General features: G+C 41.7%; 1 protein-coding gene across 4 annotated transcripts in view; it reads left to right on the top strand.

The window, feature by feature from the left end:
* The window catches only part of TAF15 (TATA-box binding protein associated factor 15), a 40,054-nt gene extending 23,865 nt beyond the window's left edge, over positions 1–16,189 (top strand). For all 4 annotated transcript variants that reach the window (XM_055256024.2, XM_063628579.1, XM_055256025.2 and 1 more), the window contains exons 8-16: positions 2,925–2,959; positions 3,596–3,628; positions 5,156–5,265; positions 7,299–7,428; positions 11,302–11,394; positions 12,990–13,071; positions 13,191–13,276; positions 13,385–13,922; positions 15,861–16,189. In XM_055256024.2, coding sequence (XP_055111999.2) covers positions 2,925–2,959; positions 3,596–3,628; positions 5,156–5,265; positions 7,299–7,428; positions 11,302–11,394; positions 12,990–13,071; positions 13,191–13,276; positions 13,385–13,922; positions 15,861–15,900 — 1,147 coding nt within the window. In that variant the 3' untranslated portion in view covers positions 15,901–16,189. The remainder of the gene's footprint in view (positions 1–2,924; positions 2,960–3,595; positions 3,629–5,155; positions 5,266–7,298; positions 7,429–11,301; positions 11,395–12,989; positions 13,072–13,190; positions 13,277–13,384; positions 13,923–15,860) is intronic.
* Positions 16,190–17,006: the final 817 nt, after the last annotated feature.

The raw sequence follows: 17,006 nt of genomic DNA on the forward strand, positions 1-17,006 counted from the left end.
GCCACTCGGGAGGCTGAGGCAGGAGAATGGCGTGAACCCAGGAGGCGGAGCTTGCAGTGAGCCAAGATCGCGCCACTGCACTCCAGCCTGGGCGACACAGCGAGACTGTCTCCAAAAAAAAAAAAAATTAAAAAAAAAAAAAAGATATGTTCAAATGTATTATATGGAGGAATAGGAAATCATAAACCTATTTAAATGTCATTTGTTTTATATCCCTTTATTTTTGCCAGGGGTATGTCCTTTTTCTGTTGTTCAAAGTTATATTACTGGCCAGAATGGAAATTATAGGAACTAGCTATGTATGAAATTGCATGTTTTCCATCCATTGTGGCCAGATTTGATATTCCCTTAAGATGAGAACAAAGTAAGAGGCATTTCTTCTAGCACTTATTTGTGAACCCAGTGACCTCCAATTTTCCATTTTAAAAGTCATCTTTATCCTCGGAACTTTAACCTACTGGCATAAGAACATGGGCTTGGCCGGGTGCGGTGGCTCACGCCTGTAATCCCAGCATTTTGGGAGGCCGAGGTGGGCGGATCACAAGGTCAGGAGATCGAGACCATCCTGGCTAACACGGTGAAACCCCATCTCTACTAAAGATACAAAAAATTAGCCGGGCGCGGTGGCAGGCGCCTGTAGTCCCAGCTACGCGGGAGGCTGAGGCAGGAGAATGGCGTGAACCCCGGGGGGCGGAGCCTGCAGTGAGCCGAGATCGCGCCACTGCACTCCAGCCTGGGTGAAAGAGCGAGACTCCGTCTCAAAAAAAAAAAAAAAAAAAAGAACATGGGCTTAAGTTCTTTTCTCAGTTTTTGGAATTAAAAAACCTCTGAGAGGTTGGGCGCGGTTGTTCATGCCTGTAATCCCAGCACTTTGGGAGGCTGAGGCGGGCGGATCACGAGGTCAGGAGATCGAGACCATCCTGGCTAACACAGTGAAACCCCGTCTCTACTAAAAATACAAAAAATCAGCCGGGCATGGTGGCACCTGTAGTCCCAGCTACTCGGGAGGCTGAGGCAGGAGAATGGCATGAACCCGGGAGGCAGAGCTTGCAGTGAGCCGAGATAGCGCCACTGCACTCCAGCCTGGGCAACAGAATAAGACTCCGTCTAAAAAAAAAAAAAAAACCTCTGAGATACCATGATTTCTATTAATAATATTTTCAGCAGTTTAATCTCAACTCTGTTGGCTTCCCTTTCTTAAAGAGTTAAGCAGTGATATACATGTCATTTAGAAGTATAGGGAGGGCTTTAGTACTGCCTGTTCTGAAGTAGGGGTCTTAGAAATTCAGTGGCAAACTGTATAGGAAGGGCCTGAGTTTCATATTGTCTATATTGCCTTGAAATAGCCTTAGTCTCGTGCTTAAAAAGGCATCCTGGAAATCATATAAAAAGTAACAAATTAAAATGCATGTGTCTGTACCTAAGGCAGTTGTAAGTGGAAACATTTTTACCTCACAGTGAAATAGAATGGATTTATTAAGAAGGGAGAATTTTTTCTCAGAGTGTTTTATCTCAGTGTGGCTCAGAAAAGCCATTTATAGGGTAGGGTAATCACTAGAGTTGAGGGTTCCTCCCCCCCACCCCCCTGTAAGATAGGTATGCATAAAGCAGAGATTTCTAAGCAGTGAGAGACTTCAGTATTTTAGATTAGCTTCTTGGGTTATAGTAGAATAAGATCATTAGTAGTAGAAGATCTGATATCAGAAAACTTTTGAGTGTTTTTATTGCCATGTTAGCATATGAATCTTAAAGGATTACAGAATTCAGTTAAGAGAAACAAGCTTTTATTGGATGGGTATTTAAGGAGTTTCTTGATAAGAGAGACCTTAGATTTCTTACGTAAAGCCATGCTCACAAGGACCACTGTCCTTGTGATTGTAATTTGCCAGATGAAAGTCTGTGTCCTGGCGCGGTGGCTCATGCCTGTAATCCGAGCACTTTGGGAGGCTGAGGTGGGCGGATTATTTGAGGCCAGGAGCTGGAGATCAACTTAGCCAACATGGTGAAATCTCCACTAAAAACACAGAAATTACCTGGGTGTGGCAACACGTACCCGTAATCCCAGCTACTAGGGAGGCTAAGGCAGGAAAATCACTTGAACCTGGGAGGTGGAGGTTGCAGTGAGCCGAGATCCCACCACTGCACTTCAGCCTGGGTGACAGAGCGAGACTCTGTCTCAAAAAAAAAAGTTGTCCTGTTTGGAATATGTTGCTTTCTGTCTGTAATGTGCACTACTGATAGTGTACAGAGCATGTGGCAGCATGAACCTCCGTAGCTCTGATGTGAAGAGATGTAGTATAGTGGGTATGGAGTAGGAGGGCGGTTTTTAAGTGATGCTCTTTTTAGTCTTTTATAAGGGTTTTGAATGATTTGAAATTTTAAGACTGCATTTATTCAGTCTCACTTTTGTGTATATTTGTATTTCACTTTTAAAATTCATCTCATAAAATCCACTATTTGGTATCACAGCAGAGCCTAATACTCAAATTTTTATCGTTTCCCGTTCTATCATCAAAATCTTAACCTTGCTTTGTATTCTTCTAGTCTTTTTTCTTTTTCCCATATTTAGAAAATACCCTTTTGGAAAAAATACTTGCTCTAGTTTAGTATTCTTCATGCTGTGCCTCCAGCTTTATGTTATGGTTTAATAGTATCCCTTTGGCTTGGGGTTGGGAAGATTTAAAAACAAGAGTATGTTAGATATGTAATAAGCTTGAAAAGACATCTTGTGGAAATAGATCCTTGGGAAAACACTTAGATGGAAACAACATTTAGAACTCTATGAAATGGAATTTACTGAAAACTTAGAGGTGCTACTGTTTTCCTAAGCACTCTACTTGTGACAGTTAAGTGTAGATTGAGCCCAGGGCTCAGCACATTAGAGACTTAAGGAAGAAATCATTTCTTCAATTTTTCCTCTGCAGTGGTGGTGACCGCGGTGGCTTCAAAAATTTTGGTGGTAAGTGCTGAGTATCCCAAAATGTTTCAGTGGAAATGCTATATAAATCTAAAAGCCACCAATATCCCGCAGATGTAGTCAAAAGTCCTTTCTTACTCTGTTGAGGCTGGTGTGTGTTGTGTGCTTTAAAAAAAATTTATATATATATATATATATATATATATACACATATATATATCAAAGTAAACATTAAAAAGCCAAAGTTGATCTCAGAACAGTCCAATGGGTTTTCTACACAGTGAATTTGCATGAAAGAGTCTGTGGTGACCAATGAATGACACCTTCACTGGATTTTGACAATTCGTTTTTATAAAGGTAGCTGACATGGTGTTTTTAAATTATGAGGGTTGTCCAATCAGCCTTTACAACCAGAGCTTAACAAAAGTGATACTAGCATAATGCTAAAGTGGCAGGTGCTGTCTAGGACAAGTTAAAGGAAATGTTGACATTCATCTTGATTTCCTAAACTTTAAATAAAACATAATTTATATATTTACTTTGTAAATCTGTGATGGTTGACTTTCAAGGATTTTGGAAGTATTGACTTTTCATGCCTTGGTTTATTGCTATTTTTTTTTGTTAATGATTTTAAATGAATTGCCTTAAATAGCTCTTTTTTCTTTTCTTTTCCCTTAGGTCACAGGGATTATGGACCCAGAACAGATGCTGGTAAGGTTTATGGTGGTTTGTCACTTTGCCATTAAGAAAATGTTAGTTTTCCATGTTTTTGATGGGAAAAGTGTGTGTTTGGAGGGCTTAGTACAGGAGGAAGATTTAATTTGATAGTGCTACCAGAACTGGGAGCTTTATTTTTGTTTTTTGTTTTTTTTTGAGATGGAGTTTCACTCTTGTTGCCCAGGCTGGAGTGCAGTGGCGCAGTCTTGGCTCAGTGCAGCCTCCAGCTGCCGGGTTCAAGCAGTTCTCCTGTGTCAGCCTCCCAAGTAGGTGGGACTACAGGTGCGCGCCACCATGCCCTGCTAATTTTTTGTATTTTTAGTAGAAGCAGGGTTTCACCATGCTGGCCAGGCTGGTCTCGAACTCCTGACCTCGAGATCTGCTGTCTTGGCCTCCAACAGTGCTGGGAATACAGGTGTGAGCCACCACACCCGGCTGGGGAGCTTTATTTCTAAAGAAGTGTCAGAAAAATTCAGGAGTATTGATGGGACAGTTTGCTGGGGAAAATTGCTGTTTGTGCTTTCCCATATTCTTCCATGAGGAAATATTTGAATTTTTACTGCTAGTTAGCATTAATTATTTAAAATTATTGCAAATCAGATTAATGAAAGAATTTATATCATTGTGGAATTAGAAGTAGAAAAACTGTTTAAGAAAGAAAATCCTATGTTGGATTGGTAGTCTGCTTAAGTGTGCTGACTTAGTGAATTCAAGAAACCTGAATTCATACATGAGAGAATTGTCTTATTTTGGGTAGAGGTCACTAATTTTCTGTGGCTTTTTATTTAAATGAAATTCAAGGCTACAGATTTACCTGTGGGGCCTGTTGAAAGTTATAATTTAGAGGTTAAAAATCTATTTGAGCTAAAAGTTTGAAATCAGAACTTTTGTTTTTATTAAGATGCCAAAGTATTCTATATGGATGGCAATTTCTGAATTATCCCTTCATGGACTGAATTTTTATACATCTTTCTTACTTTGTTGTACTGATCCAAAAGTGTGCATGTAAGGTAACATGTACAAGGTGCCTCTGCACTCTGGTATATACAAAGCTTATTGCAATGAATGGGAAACCAGCAGTTCTGGTTTGTGGCTTGCTTAGAAGTTCAAAGTATCAGATTTGGAGAATTTTCTACTAGAGAATCTTAAAAATGTTTAACCATAAAGAATTAGAGTTCTCCAGAGAAAGAAATGCTAAACTAACTCCATCTCTTCATGACATTTAGCCCTATGTCTGAATCTGAAGAGTGAGGTTTGTAAGATCATCCTTAATTGGTATATAGGTATTTCACATAGTGTGGACTTGATCCACTTTACCTGAAATTTAGTTGTAAGAATTGATCAACCAAATAATTATTGTGAATACTTTGCATGTTTATATAAGATTGTTCTTATATTGGTCCTTTCCTTTTGGTCATAGAAACAATTGAATATTGGACAATAAATTATTGTCTTTGATTACTGAACAGAATGTCATAACCAAGGAATATGTAAAATTAACCATCACTTTTTTTCTCTTAGATTCAGAATCTGATAATTCAGATAACAACACAATCTTTGTGCAAGGACTTGGGGAGGGTGTGTCTACAGATCAAGTTGGGGAGTTCTTTAAACAAATAGGAATTATCAAGGTGAGTAAACATAGTATATGTTGAAAATCTCATAATTAATGTTCTGATTACAATACATAGACTGTGTAGTAAGCCTGCATACTTCAATAAGCCTTGTCTCTTAAAATTTTGTGATGCACGTGCTCATTTATGTCTGTAGACCTTTGCTAAATTTGTTGAATATATGAAAATTTTATTCCTTGCTTGTGTTTACCTTTCCGCAGTCTACCTGTGCTTTAGCTTCCATCCTAGGACTCTAAAATTCTTGTAACTGTGAGAAATAAAGGAGTTGCTGAGAACATTTTATAGACTGAAATATATGCAAATTCAAGTTGTTATAGCTCTTGGGAGGGGTTATTTAATGTTTATGCTAGAGATAATACGTTATCTTGTAATTGTTCATTGTTCACTAAAGCGTCTTGTGCACTATTAACTTCATGCATATGTTTTTCATCTCTTCAACTAGAAAGCAGCCTTAGTAGTGTTTAGATAGTAGCAGTTTCTTGAAATCAGTTTACATCTGCCCTTGTTTTGGTGTCTGTGGAATTACTCTTTTTTTTTTTTTTTTGAGACAGAATCTGTTTCAACAAGCTGGAGTGCAATGGTGTAATCTCGGCTCACTGCAACCTCCGTCTCCCGGGTTCAAGTGATTCTCCTGCCTCAGCCTCTCAAGTAGCTGGGACTACAGGCGGGTGCCACCACGCCCAGCTAATTTTTGTATTTTTAATAGAGACGGGGTTTCACTATGTTGGCCAGGATGGTCTTGATCTCTTGACCTCAAGTGATCCTCCCACCTCGGCCTCCCAAAGTCCTGGGATTACAGTAGGCGTGAGCCACCGTTCCCAGCCTACTCACTTTTTTCTTTCTTTGGGAGTTATAATTTGTTAAGGAATTAATTACACACAAAATATGTTGTTGTCGTTGTCTTGAGACAGGGTCTTGCTCCATTGCATCCAGGCTGGAGTACAGTGGCATAATCATGGATCACTGCAACCTCAATCTCCTGGGCTCAAGTGATCCTCCCACCTCAGCCTCCCACCAAGTGCTGGGATTACAGGCGTGATCCACCATGCCTGGCCTAAATTCACAGAGTTTTGAAAAAGTAAAAATTCTCCCTTGTCTTATCCCAGCCAAATCCCAGTGTAATGTTTTAGAAGTTACGTATTTACGGCCTGGCATGGTGGCTCACATCTGTAATCCCAGCACTTTGGGAGGCTGAGGCGGGTGGATCACGAGGTCAGGAGATCAAGACCATCCTGGCTAACACGATGAAACCCTGTCTCTACTGAAAATACAAGAAATTAGCCGGGCGTGGTGGCATGCACCTGTAGTCCCAGATACTTGGGCGGCTGAGGCAGGAGAATGATGTGAACCCGGGAGGCGGAGGTTGTAGTGAGCCAAGATTGTGCCACTGCACCCCAGCCTGGGCGACAGAGCGAGACTCCATCTCAAAAAAAAAGTTACATATTTACATGAAGCGTTATCTACATTTAATTTCTGTGGATCTAAAGAAATAATAAACTGGGTGTGGTGGCTGATTCCTGTAATCAGCACTTAATCACAGCACTTTGGGAGGCTGAAGTGGGAGGATCGCTTGAGGCCAAGGGTTTGAGACCAGCCTGAGGAATATAGCAAGACCCCATCTCTACAACAACAAAAAAGCTGGGCGTGGTGTCACTTGCTTGTAGCCCCAGCTACTGGGGAGGCTGAGGTGGGAGGATCACTTAAGTCCAGGAATTTGAGGCTACATTGAGTATGATGGTGCCACTGCATTCCAACCTGGGTGACAGAGTGAAACCCTGTCTCAATTTAAAAAAAAAAATTATACATAGATAAAACAGTATACTATATCATTTTTATAGCTTGATTTTCACTTAGTGTAGCTTGGAGAGTTATGCTTGTCCAAACCTACAGGTAACTTTATATTAGGTGCATAGTATTTTATAGTATGAATGTGTGAATTCCTTGTAAAAAAATAAGTCTTTGATTATCTAAATGATACATGATTACTTATTTTAAAAATGCTAACACCAAGTGTTTTTGTTTTTCCTCAGACAAATAAGAAGACCGGAAAACCAATGATAAATCTTTATACAGACAAGGACACAGGAAAGCCAAAGGGGGAGGCAACAGTGTCCTTTGATGACCCTCCTTCAGCTAAAGCAGCCATTGACTGGTTTGATGGTATGCCTCATTCATATAGTTTTCAGCATGAAATTTGGATAAATGTTTTCTAGTCTGGAAGTGAGAATATGCTCTGGGTGACAGTGGTTATATTCATGTTTACTTTTGCAGATATTAAGAATACAGGCCAGAATTTTTATGTACCTTTAGAAATGAGATGAGCTCTATCCTTGTTGGTCTAGCATATTTCCTTATATCATGCCTTGTGCATGAGGCTACCCTGATACAGATGTAGCGAGTTGGCCTGGTTGACAGTAAGTTATTTTTTCTTTTTAAAAAAATAAATTTAAGAGGTACAGATGGCATTTTGTTACATGGATATATTGCATAGTGGTAAAGTCTGGGGTTTTCCTGTATCTATCACTTGAATAGTGTACATTTTACCCATTAAGTGATTTCTCATCCCCTGACTTTATAGTTTGAAATTTAGGCCAGGTGGCTTATGCCTATAATCCCAGCGCTTTGGGAGGCTGAGGCAGGAGGATCAGTTGAGCTCAGGAGTTGGAGACCAGCCTGGGCAACATAGAGCTTGCCTCTACAAAAACAAAAAAAAAAAAAAATTTTTTTTTTTTTTTTTTTAATAACCTGGACATGGTGGTGTGCACCTATGGTCCCAGTTACTTAGGAGGCTGAGGTGGGAGGATCACTTGAGCCCAGGAAGTTGAGGCTGCAGTGAGCTGTGATTGAGCCACTGTGTTCCAGCCTGGGCAACAGAGTGAGAACCTGTCTCAAAAAAAAAAAAAAACCCTATAAATAAATAAAGTAAAATTTAGGCTAATTTCCCTTCAAATATAAAATTAATACATACTTAGAAGAAATAGACTTTTTTTGGTTTTTTTTTTTGAGATGGAGTCTCGCTCTGTCTCCCAGGCTGGAATGCAGTGGTGCGATCTTGGCTCACTGCAGGCTCCGCCTCCCAGGTTCACGCCATTCTCCTGCCTCAGCATCCCCAGTAGCTGGGACTACGGGCGCCTGCCACCACGCCCTGCCAATTTTTTTGTATTTTTGGTAGAGACAGGGTTTCACCACGTTAGCCAGGATGGTCTCGATCTCCTGACCTCGTGATCCGCCCGCCTCAGCCTCCCAAAGTGCTGGGATTACAGGCGTGAGCCACCGCGCCCAGCTGAAATAGACTTTTTTTTAACAGAAAGTAGAAGAAATGAGTAAAACATCTATAGCCTTCTACTCAAAGGTAGCCACTGATAATATTTCTTAATTTTCCTTTTAGTGTTTTAAGATGTATCTTATAATACTCCAAATAGAGTTTTGTCTTACGGTATTTTTCATTTAACATTTAAAGATAGTCATTTCCCCATGTTACAAATTCATTGTTTTTGTTGCACCATAATTTAATAGTAACTAACACTTACTGCATGTTTACTGAGGTTTATGAGCTAAGCACAACTTTAAGAGCCTTACACACATTAACTCAATTTAATCTTCATAATAATCTTATGAGACATACGCCCTGTTACTCCCATTTTACAGAGAGTGAAACTGATGCATAGAGAAGCTAAGTAATTTCCAGGATCACAGAATAAGTGGCAGAGTCAGGATTCAAACTCAGCCATGCTGGATCTACTCTCTCCAAAGTACTTAACTATGCTGGATTGACAGACACTTGCAGTTCCTTTCAGTTTCAAGATTATTGTACCTCTGTCTTCCAAAAACATAATTGCGTTACTTTACTTTTTTTTTTTGAGACTGAGTCTTGCTCTGTTGCCCAGGCTGGAGTGCAGTGGCGCAATCTCGGCTCACTTGAACCTCCGCCTCCTGGGTTCACGCCATTCTCCTGCCTCAGCCTCCCGAGTAGCTAGGACTACAGGTACATGCCACCATGCCCGGCTAATTTTTTGTACTTTTAGCAGAGACGGGGTTTCACCGTGTTAGCCAGGATGGTCTCCATCTCCTGACCTCGTGATCTGCCCACCTCAGCCTCCCAAGGTGCTGGGATTACAGGCGTGAGCCACCGCGCCAGGCCAGCTCTTTTACTTCTTTAAAGATGAGATTGTAGGCCGGGCGCGGTGGCTCATGCCTGTAATTCCAGCACTTTGGGAGGCTGAGGCGGGTGGATCACAAGGTCAGGAGTTTGAGATCAGCCTGGCCAACGCGGTGAAATCCTGTCTCTACTAAAAATACAAAAATTAGCCAGGCGCGGTAGTGAGTGCCTGTAATCCCAGCTACTCAGGAGGCTGAGGCAGGAGACTTGCCTGAACCCGGGAGGTGGAGGTTGCAGTGAGCCGAGATCATGCCACTGTACTCCAGCCTGGGTGACACACAGCAAGACTCCGTCAAAAAAAAATAAATAAATAAATAAAAATGAAATTGTAGTACCCTGTCTGTCCCCGTCTCTGTATTCTTTACTTTTTTAGACTAATTTGTCAGACTTGTCAGACTTCATCACCTTGCTCTTGAAGGCTAAGTCCATTGTTTCTTACTTTTCTGCTTTCATAAGAATGAGAGAAATGAATCGTGAAGCTATTTCTTTTGCGTATGGTATATTCAGAAATTATAGTGACTTTTGCCCATAGGACATATGAGCCTTTTAAACCTAACTCCATAGTTCAAATCTTGCCAATTCTTATTTACTACTATTTTTTAAAAAGTTACCAATTACTATACTACTTTGGAAATGATAAAAAAATTTCTGACGGTACCAAGGGCATATGATAAAATATGAGTTTCTTTTTCACCTTTGAATCCCAGTGATCTTGTTTCTCCTAGTCAGCACAGTAGGCAATGCATATAAGCATATGTGTAGATAAATACGTACATGTTCCAGCACTTGCACACGTATTCATTCCCTTAAATAAACAAATGGTACCATACTTCACATATTCTACAGCTGGCTTTTTTTCCCATGTAAAAATATTAGATACAGGTTTTAGTTTTTTTTCCCCCATGGGAACAGGTGGAGATGTGCACCTGACTCTTGTTTTTTTTTGTTTTTTTGAGCCTGTTGCCGAGGCTAGAGTGCAGTGCCGTGATCATGGCTCACTGTAGCCTTGACTTCCCGGGCTTAGGTGATCCTCCTACCTCAGCCTCCCAAGTAGCTAGGACCACAGGTGCTACCACACCCAGTTAATTTTTTTGTATTTTTTGTAGAGACAGGGTTTCACCATGTTGCCCAGGCTGGTCCCAGACTCCTGAGCCCAAGCTTTCCTTGGCCTCCCAAAGTGCTGTGATTGCAAGCTTGAGTCATCACGCCCAGCATTTTTTTTTTTTTTGAGAAAGAGTATCACACTGTCTTCCAGGCTAGTACACTGTGGCATGATGATAGCTCACTGCAGCCTTGAATTCCCAGGCTCAAGTAATCCTCCTGCCTCAGCCTTCTGAGTAGCTAGGACTACAGGCGCATGCCACCATGCCTAGCTAATTAAAAAAATTTTTTCAGAGAAAGCGTCTCGCTATGTTCCTCAGGCTTGTCTCAAACTCTTGGCCTCAAGCGAGGCTTCTAAGCCTCCAAAAGTGCTGAGATTACAGATATAAGCCACTGCACCTGGCCTTTTTCTCCACCCCTGACACTATCTCCTTCCCCAGGCTGGTCTCCTGCTCCTGGACTCAAGTGATCTCCCACCTCAGCCTCCTGAGTAGCTGGGAGCTGGTACTACAGACACACACCACTCCACCTTGTTTTTTGTTTTTGTTTTTTTTTAAGCTTAGTAAGAAGTGACTATCTCCCAGTGACAGATATGCTCTTTTCAGTAGATAATGTCATTTTTAGCACTGTTATCTTGACTCTTTGCATTTGAATTTCTGTGAGGACACGTCAGTTACTCCTCTGAAACTAAAAATTTCCAAGACTTTTTCATTTTTGTTGACAGGTGGAGGTATAGAGTAGCATTGCTTCAAAGCTGATTTCTTTTTTCTTAGGAAAAGAATTCCATGGCAACATCATTAAAGTGTCCTTTGCCACTAGAAGACCTGAATTCATGAGAGGAGGTGGAAGTGGAGGTGGGCGGCGAGGTAAGATCCTTGCTGTGCACAGTCCTGGATACTATCCAAGGGTTTAAGTTTGAGTTCATATTCTGTTTCTATTTGTGTGAACTTGCTACTACTTTTTCTCTCGCTAGGTCTTTTTCCCTCTATCTTAAAATGAGTTCAGGTACTGAATAGATTAGGTAAATGAGATATTGTAATAGCTAAGAAAGTAGTGGGAAATGGTTGTAGAAATCCCTTTGGAAAGCTGTATCGTGATTTGCTGTTCACTTGGAAATCAGGAGGCAATTTGTTTCTGGTTTTTGTGTTTTTTTTGAAATGGTGTCTCGCTCTGTTGCTCAGGCTGGAGTGGAGTGGCATGATCTCGGCTCACCACAACTGGACCTCCCGGGTTCAAGCGATTCTCCTGCCTCAGCCTCCCAAATAGCTGGGACTACAGGCGTGCGCCACCATGTCCAGCTAATTTTTGTATTTTTAATAGAGACGGGGTTTCACTATGTTGGCCAGGCTGGTCTCAAACTCCTGACCTCATGATCCACCCACCTTGGCCTTCCAAAGTGCTGGGATTACAGGCATGAGCCACCGTGCCTGGCGAGGCACTTGTTTTAATGATACCTAATTAGGTAATTAATCTGACCAGTTTTTAAGCTGCCTGATACAGTTACTGCCAGCTTTTTTTTTTTTTTTTTTTGAGACAGAGTTTTGCTCTTGTTGCCCAGGCTGGAGTACAATGGAGCGTTCTTGGCTCACCGCAACCTCTCCCTCCTGGATTCAAGTGATTCTCCTGCCTCAGCGTCCCGAGTAGCTGGGGTTACAGGCATGCGCCACCACGCCCAGCTAATTTTGTATTTTTAGTAGAGATGGGGTTTCTCCATGTTGGTCAGGCTGGTCTCGAACTCCCGACGAGATGATCTGCTTGCCTTGGCCTCCCAAAGTGCTTGGATTACAGGCGTGAGCCACTGCGCCCGGCCCAGCTTCTTTATTTCTATTGGATTCATATTCTTGTCTTTTTTCTTTTTTTGTTTTGTGAGTGGATGTTACTGTGGCCTTTGCATTCATATTCTCACATTTGGAGTTTTTGTCTTCTCACCTAATCTTCATCATGGAGATTCTCAAACTAAGTAGGGTATAGGTGAGGCATCCTAAGTTTGAAAATCTGAAATTGGAAATGCTCTGGAATCCAAAACTTTGAGCACCAACATAATGCTCAAAGGAAATGGTCATTGAAGCATTTCAGGTTTTGGGTTTTTGGATTTGGGCTGCTCAACTCGCAAGTATAAGGCAAATGTTTCAAAATCTGAAAAATCCAAAATCAGAGACACTTTTGGTCCCAAGTATTTGGGGGAAGGGATACTCAACTTGAATTATGTATAGAAAATGGACTTTGAAGTTTTCTAGTGCATTATTTGCACTTTGTTGTGTGCGTAGGGTCTGTTTTCAAGGTCCTCTGTTTACTAAGTACAAGACCCAAATCAAAGAATTATAAAGTCCTGCTATAAGGGGTTAATTTGCAGAGTGCTGCCTAAGTATTGATGGGTACCTACTCTTATGTTATTTGATGCTTTTCTTCTGTTTTGTTAATGTCTCCTGCTGATTTTTCTCCCCTGGCCCCATCCCCCTAGGCCGTGGAGGATATAGAGGTCGTGGAGGCTTTCAAGGGAGAGGTGGAGACCCCAAAAGTGGGGATTGGGTTTGCCCTAATCCGTAAGTGTCTTGTTTACTTTGGTGAGAGTAGGGGTTGGGATTGGGGCTGGAGGGTACAGAAAGGGGTTCTGAGTCCATTAGAAACTATCTAGGAGCATTATATTTTCCTCCTTTCTTAGGTCATGCGGAAATATGAACTTTGCTCGAAGGAATTCCTGCAATCAGTGCAATGAGCCTAGACCAGAGGATTCTCGTCCCTCAGGAGGTGGGTCAGCCTTTTAATAGCATCTGCATTGTGCTTATCTTCTGACTAGCATGAAGGGGGCTTTACGTTGTTTCTGCTGGCCTCATTGTTTGCATTCCTACCTTGCAGATTTCCGGGGGAGAGGCTACGGTGGAGACAGGGGCTACAGAGGTCGTGGGGGCAGAGGTGGAGACCGAGGCGGCTATGGTGGAGACAGAAGTGGGGGTGGCTATGGTGGAGACAGAAGCAGCGGTGGTGGCTACAGCGGAGATAGAAGTGGGGGTGGCTATGGTGGAGACAGAAGTGGGGGTGGCTATGGTGGGGACAGAGGCGGCGGCTATGGTGGGGACAGAGGAGGCGGCTATGGAGGAGACCGAGGAGGTGGCTATGGAGGAGATCGTGGTGGCTATGGAGGAGACCGAGGCGGAGGTTATGGCGGAGACCGAGGCGGTTATGGAGGAGATCGAGGAGGTTACGGAGGAGATCGAGGAGGTTATGGAGGAGATCGAGGAGGCTATGGAGGAGACAGAAGCCGGGGGGGCTATGGAGGAGACCGTGGTGGTGGCAGTGGCTATGGTGGAGACCGAAGTGGCGGCTATGGAGGAGACAGGAGTGGTGGCGGCTACGGAGGAGACCGAGGTGGCTATGGAGGCAAAATGGGAGGAAGGTGAGTATTAGAATGTATTTATTAACCTTTTTACCTCACTGCACCTAGATTGGGGGGTTTGAACCACATTTTCTTTTTAATAATTTTTTGGAACTTGAATTTCCCATTGCCAGTTCTCTCAGGATGGAGATGATTTAGTTTCCTGCTTAGCAATTTCTAAAATTTTATTTTGGAACTTTTTACTTTTTAACTTTAATTTTTATTTTTTAGAGACAATAAAAATTAAATTTAGTGGCAGAGACAGGGTCTTGCTCTGTCATCCAGGCTAGAGTGCAGTGGTATGATCATAATTCATTGTAACCTCAAACTCTTAGACTCAGGCAATACTCCTGCCTCAGTCTCCCAAGTAGCTGAGACTATAGGTGTGTGCCACCACACCTCTCCAATTTTTTTTATTTTCTGTAGAGACAGAGTCTCACTATGCTGCCCAGGCTGGTCTCAAACTCCTGGCCTCAAGTATTCCTCCTGTCTTGGCCTCCCAAAGTGTTTGGATTACAGATGTGAGCCACAGCACCTGCTGGAAATTTTTTTTTTTTTTTTTTTTTTTTTGAGACAGAGTCTTGCTCTGTCACCCAGGATGGAGTGCAGTGGCGCAATCTCAGCTCACTGCAAGCCCCGCCTCCTGGGTTCATGCCATTCTCCTGCCTCAGCCTCCCAAGTAGCTGGGACTACAGGCGCCCGTCACCACGCCCAGCTAATTTTTTGTATTTTTAGTAGAGACGGGGTTTCACCATGTCAGCCAGGATGGTCTCATCTGCTGACCTCGTGTTCCACCCGCCTCGGCCTCCCAAAGTGGGGGATTACAGGCGTGAGCCACCGCGCCCATCCACCTGCTGGAAATTCTTATAAATCTTTGTTTTAGTGTATCTGTGTGTGTATTAGTTTTTCTCATAAAGATAATTGAGATTGAGAGATAATAACTTGAAACTGTGTAAATCAGGAGTTCCTAATCTAAGTGAAGGAACATACCTTTCATAGGGTGGTTCTTTTTCAAATCATATATACTACCCTGCAGTTGTTTTTCTGGAGATTCTGATAACTTTTCCAGATGAAAACCACTGATGGGAATGCCATGAATGGTGTAGAGGCAGAAGAAGTTGAAGACCAGTGATAGAAAGTAACTTTAATTATTATACTAAGGACCTGTATGCCAGCGGCAGTATAAGGCAGTGAGAATTCGTATAGAATATGGTTAAGAGCCATGAAGTTGGGAAACAGACTAGGTTTCAGTCCTAACTCTACCACTTATTAGCTGTGTGATCTTAGGAAAGTTACTTAATCCTTTGGAGTGTCAGTACTCTTATCTGTAAAATGGGGCTAATAAGATACCCTTTTTAGACTTGTATTAGATTACGTTGTACTAGTTGCTGGCCCATAGTAAGCACTATATAATTTTTAGCTATTAGTGATTATGAGTAACCTAATTACCATCTATTGAACATTTCTTACTGTGTGGCCAATACTGTAAAGTGTTCTTATATTCAGTTCTAGTCCTTCTGTCATCCCTATGAAGTAGGTATACTTCCCATTTTACAGAGTCAGAGTCATTTAATGTAACTTTTCCAAGGTCACATAGTAAGTGGCAGATCAAGAATTCACACATGTAAGTGCTTGCTCATTCCACTATGCCACTCTCCTATTTAGAGTGCTGGAACTGGGACAGTTTCTGATCTCCTGAAATATTTGTGGTTTGGAGTCTTTAGGTGGAAAATTTTTAAGAGAGTGAAGCAAAGCTTCTTCTAGGAACTTTGTGAATCGTAAAGCTGGTTAAATTAGACATTTAAGTATCTTCTAGGAGTATAGAAATAAATGAGGCATGATGTCATTCTTTAGAAATTTTCTAGCTGATGCCAATCACTAGTACCCTGAAGAAGTGTCTAATGCTCCCCCTTGGTAGAAAATTAGAATTTAGTCTGGCTCTTTATTTTTCATTCCTAGAAACGACTACAGAAATGATCAGCGCAACCGACCATACTGATGACTGTTTTGAATGTTCCTTTGTCTCTGACATGATCCATAGTGAAATTGCCAGAGTTTTGCCTGCTGCTTTCCTCGTGGCCTCTTCTTGGGTAGTGAAATTAAGTGACATTTGGATTTTTATTTGGGTGGGAGGGCTGGGACAGTTTTTCTTTTAGAAATGTCTGTTGAGATTTCCCCCTTTAGTTTCCAACCTTCTCCCCAACCCTTGGAGCTAAATGCGTTGTAAAATATTGCCAAAATGAAAAGTGTTTTGTAATACTGCAATAAAGGCTGCTTGTTTTTGTGGACTTTTGTACATATTAGTGCATTGTTCTGTCACACTCAGGACTCAGTTACATTAGACTCTAATCCTAAAGAATTAGGAAATGAATTATATACTTCAGTAAATGAAAATGTTACTTTAAACAATATTTATTGAGCTCCTACTGTGTTTAGTGATTCCCAGGAATGACTACAAGTCAGAATCACCTGAAGAGTTTGTTAAAATTAGATTCCCAGGTTGTTAAATTTAGATTCCTAGATTCCCAGCCCCCTAGGTCTGCTGGATCAGAGCTCAGTGAGGTATGGGGAGTTAGGGCTGGAAATACTTATTTATATCAAGCTTACCAGGTGATTTTGATATAGTTACAGTTGACAACGATTTATTTAGGGGAGTGTTCTAGATGCTGGGAATATGAAGTTCCAAGGAAAAGAAAGGATTTACAAGCCAGGGTTAAGATGGCAACATATGTATGTTATTTGCTGTTTATTAGAGAACTATTTATTCTACTCTTAACTATGGGTAAGGCAGTGGATCAGATTCTAGATACGTTGCTGACCAAGTAAACAGAAAGCATAGTCGATAAGTGCACCAGTAACAAGTACAAGGTGCTTGGAGGGCTGATTTGAAGGACACTAAATATAGTCACATGGGAGTAGGGAAAGGCGAATGTGGAGGGAAGACTAGGAGTTCACTAAGTACAGAGGCTGAGAAAATAGTGTTCACTAAGTACAGAGGCAAGAAAATAGTGTTCCCAGAAGGAAACGACATGAACAAATCAGGAGCTAAGACAAAGAGTGGGGAGCAGGATCTGCACTTGAGGAGAATTGTATGTAGTTCTTTGT

This window comes from Symphalangus syndactylus, chromosome 20 (assembly GCF_028878055.3).
Source record: "Symphalangus syndactylus isolate Jambi chromosome 20, NHGRI_mSymSyn1-v2.1_pri, whole genome shotgun sequence".
Taxonomy (NCBI): Eukaryota; Metazoa; Chordata; class Mammalia; order Primates; family Hylobatidae; genus Symphalangus; species Symphalangus syndactylus.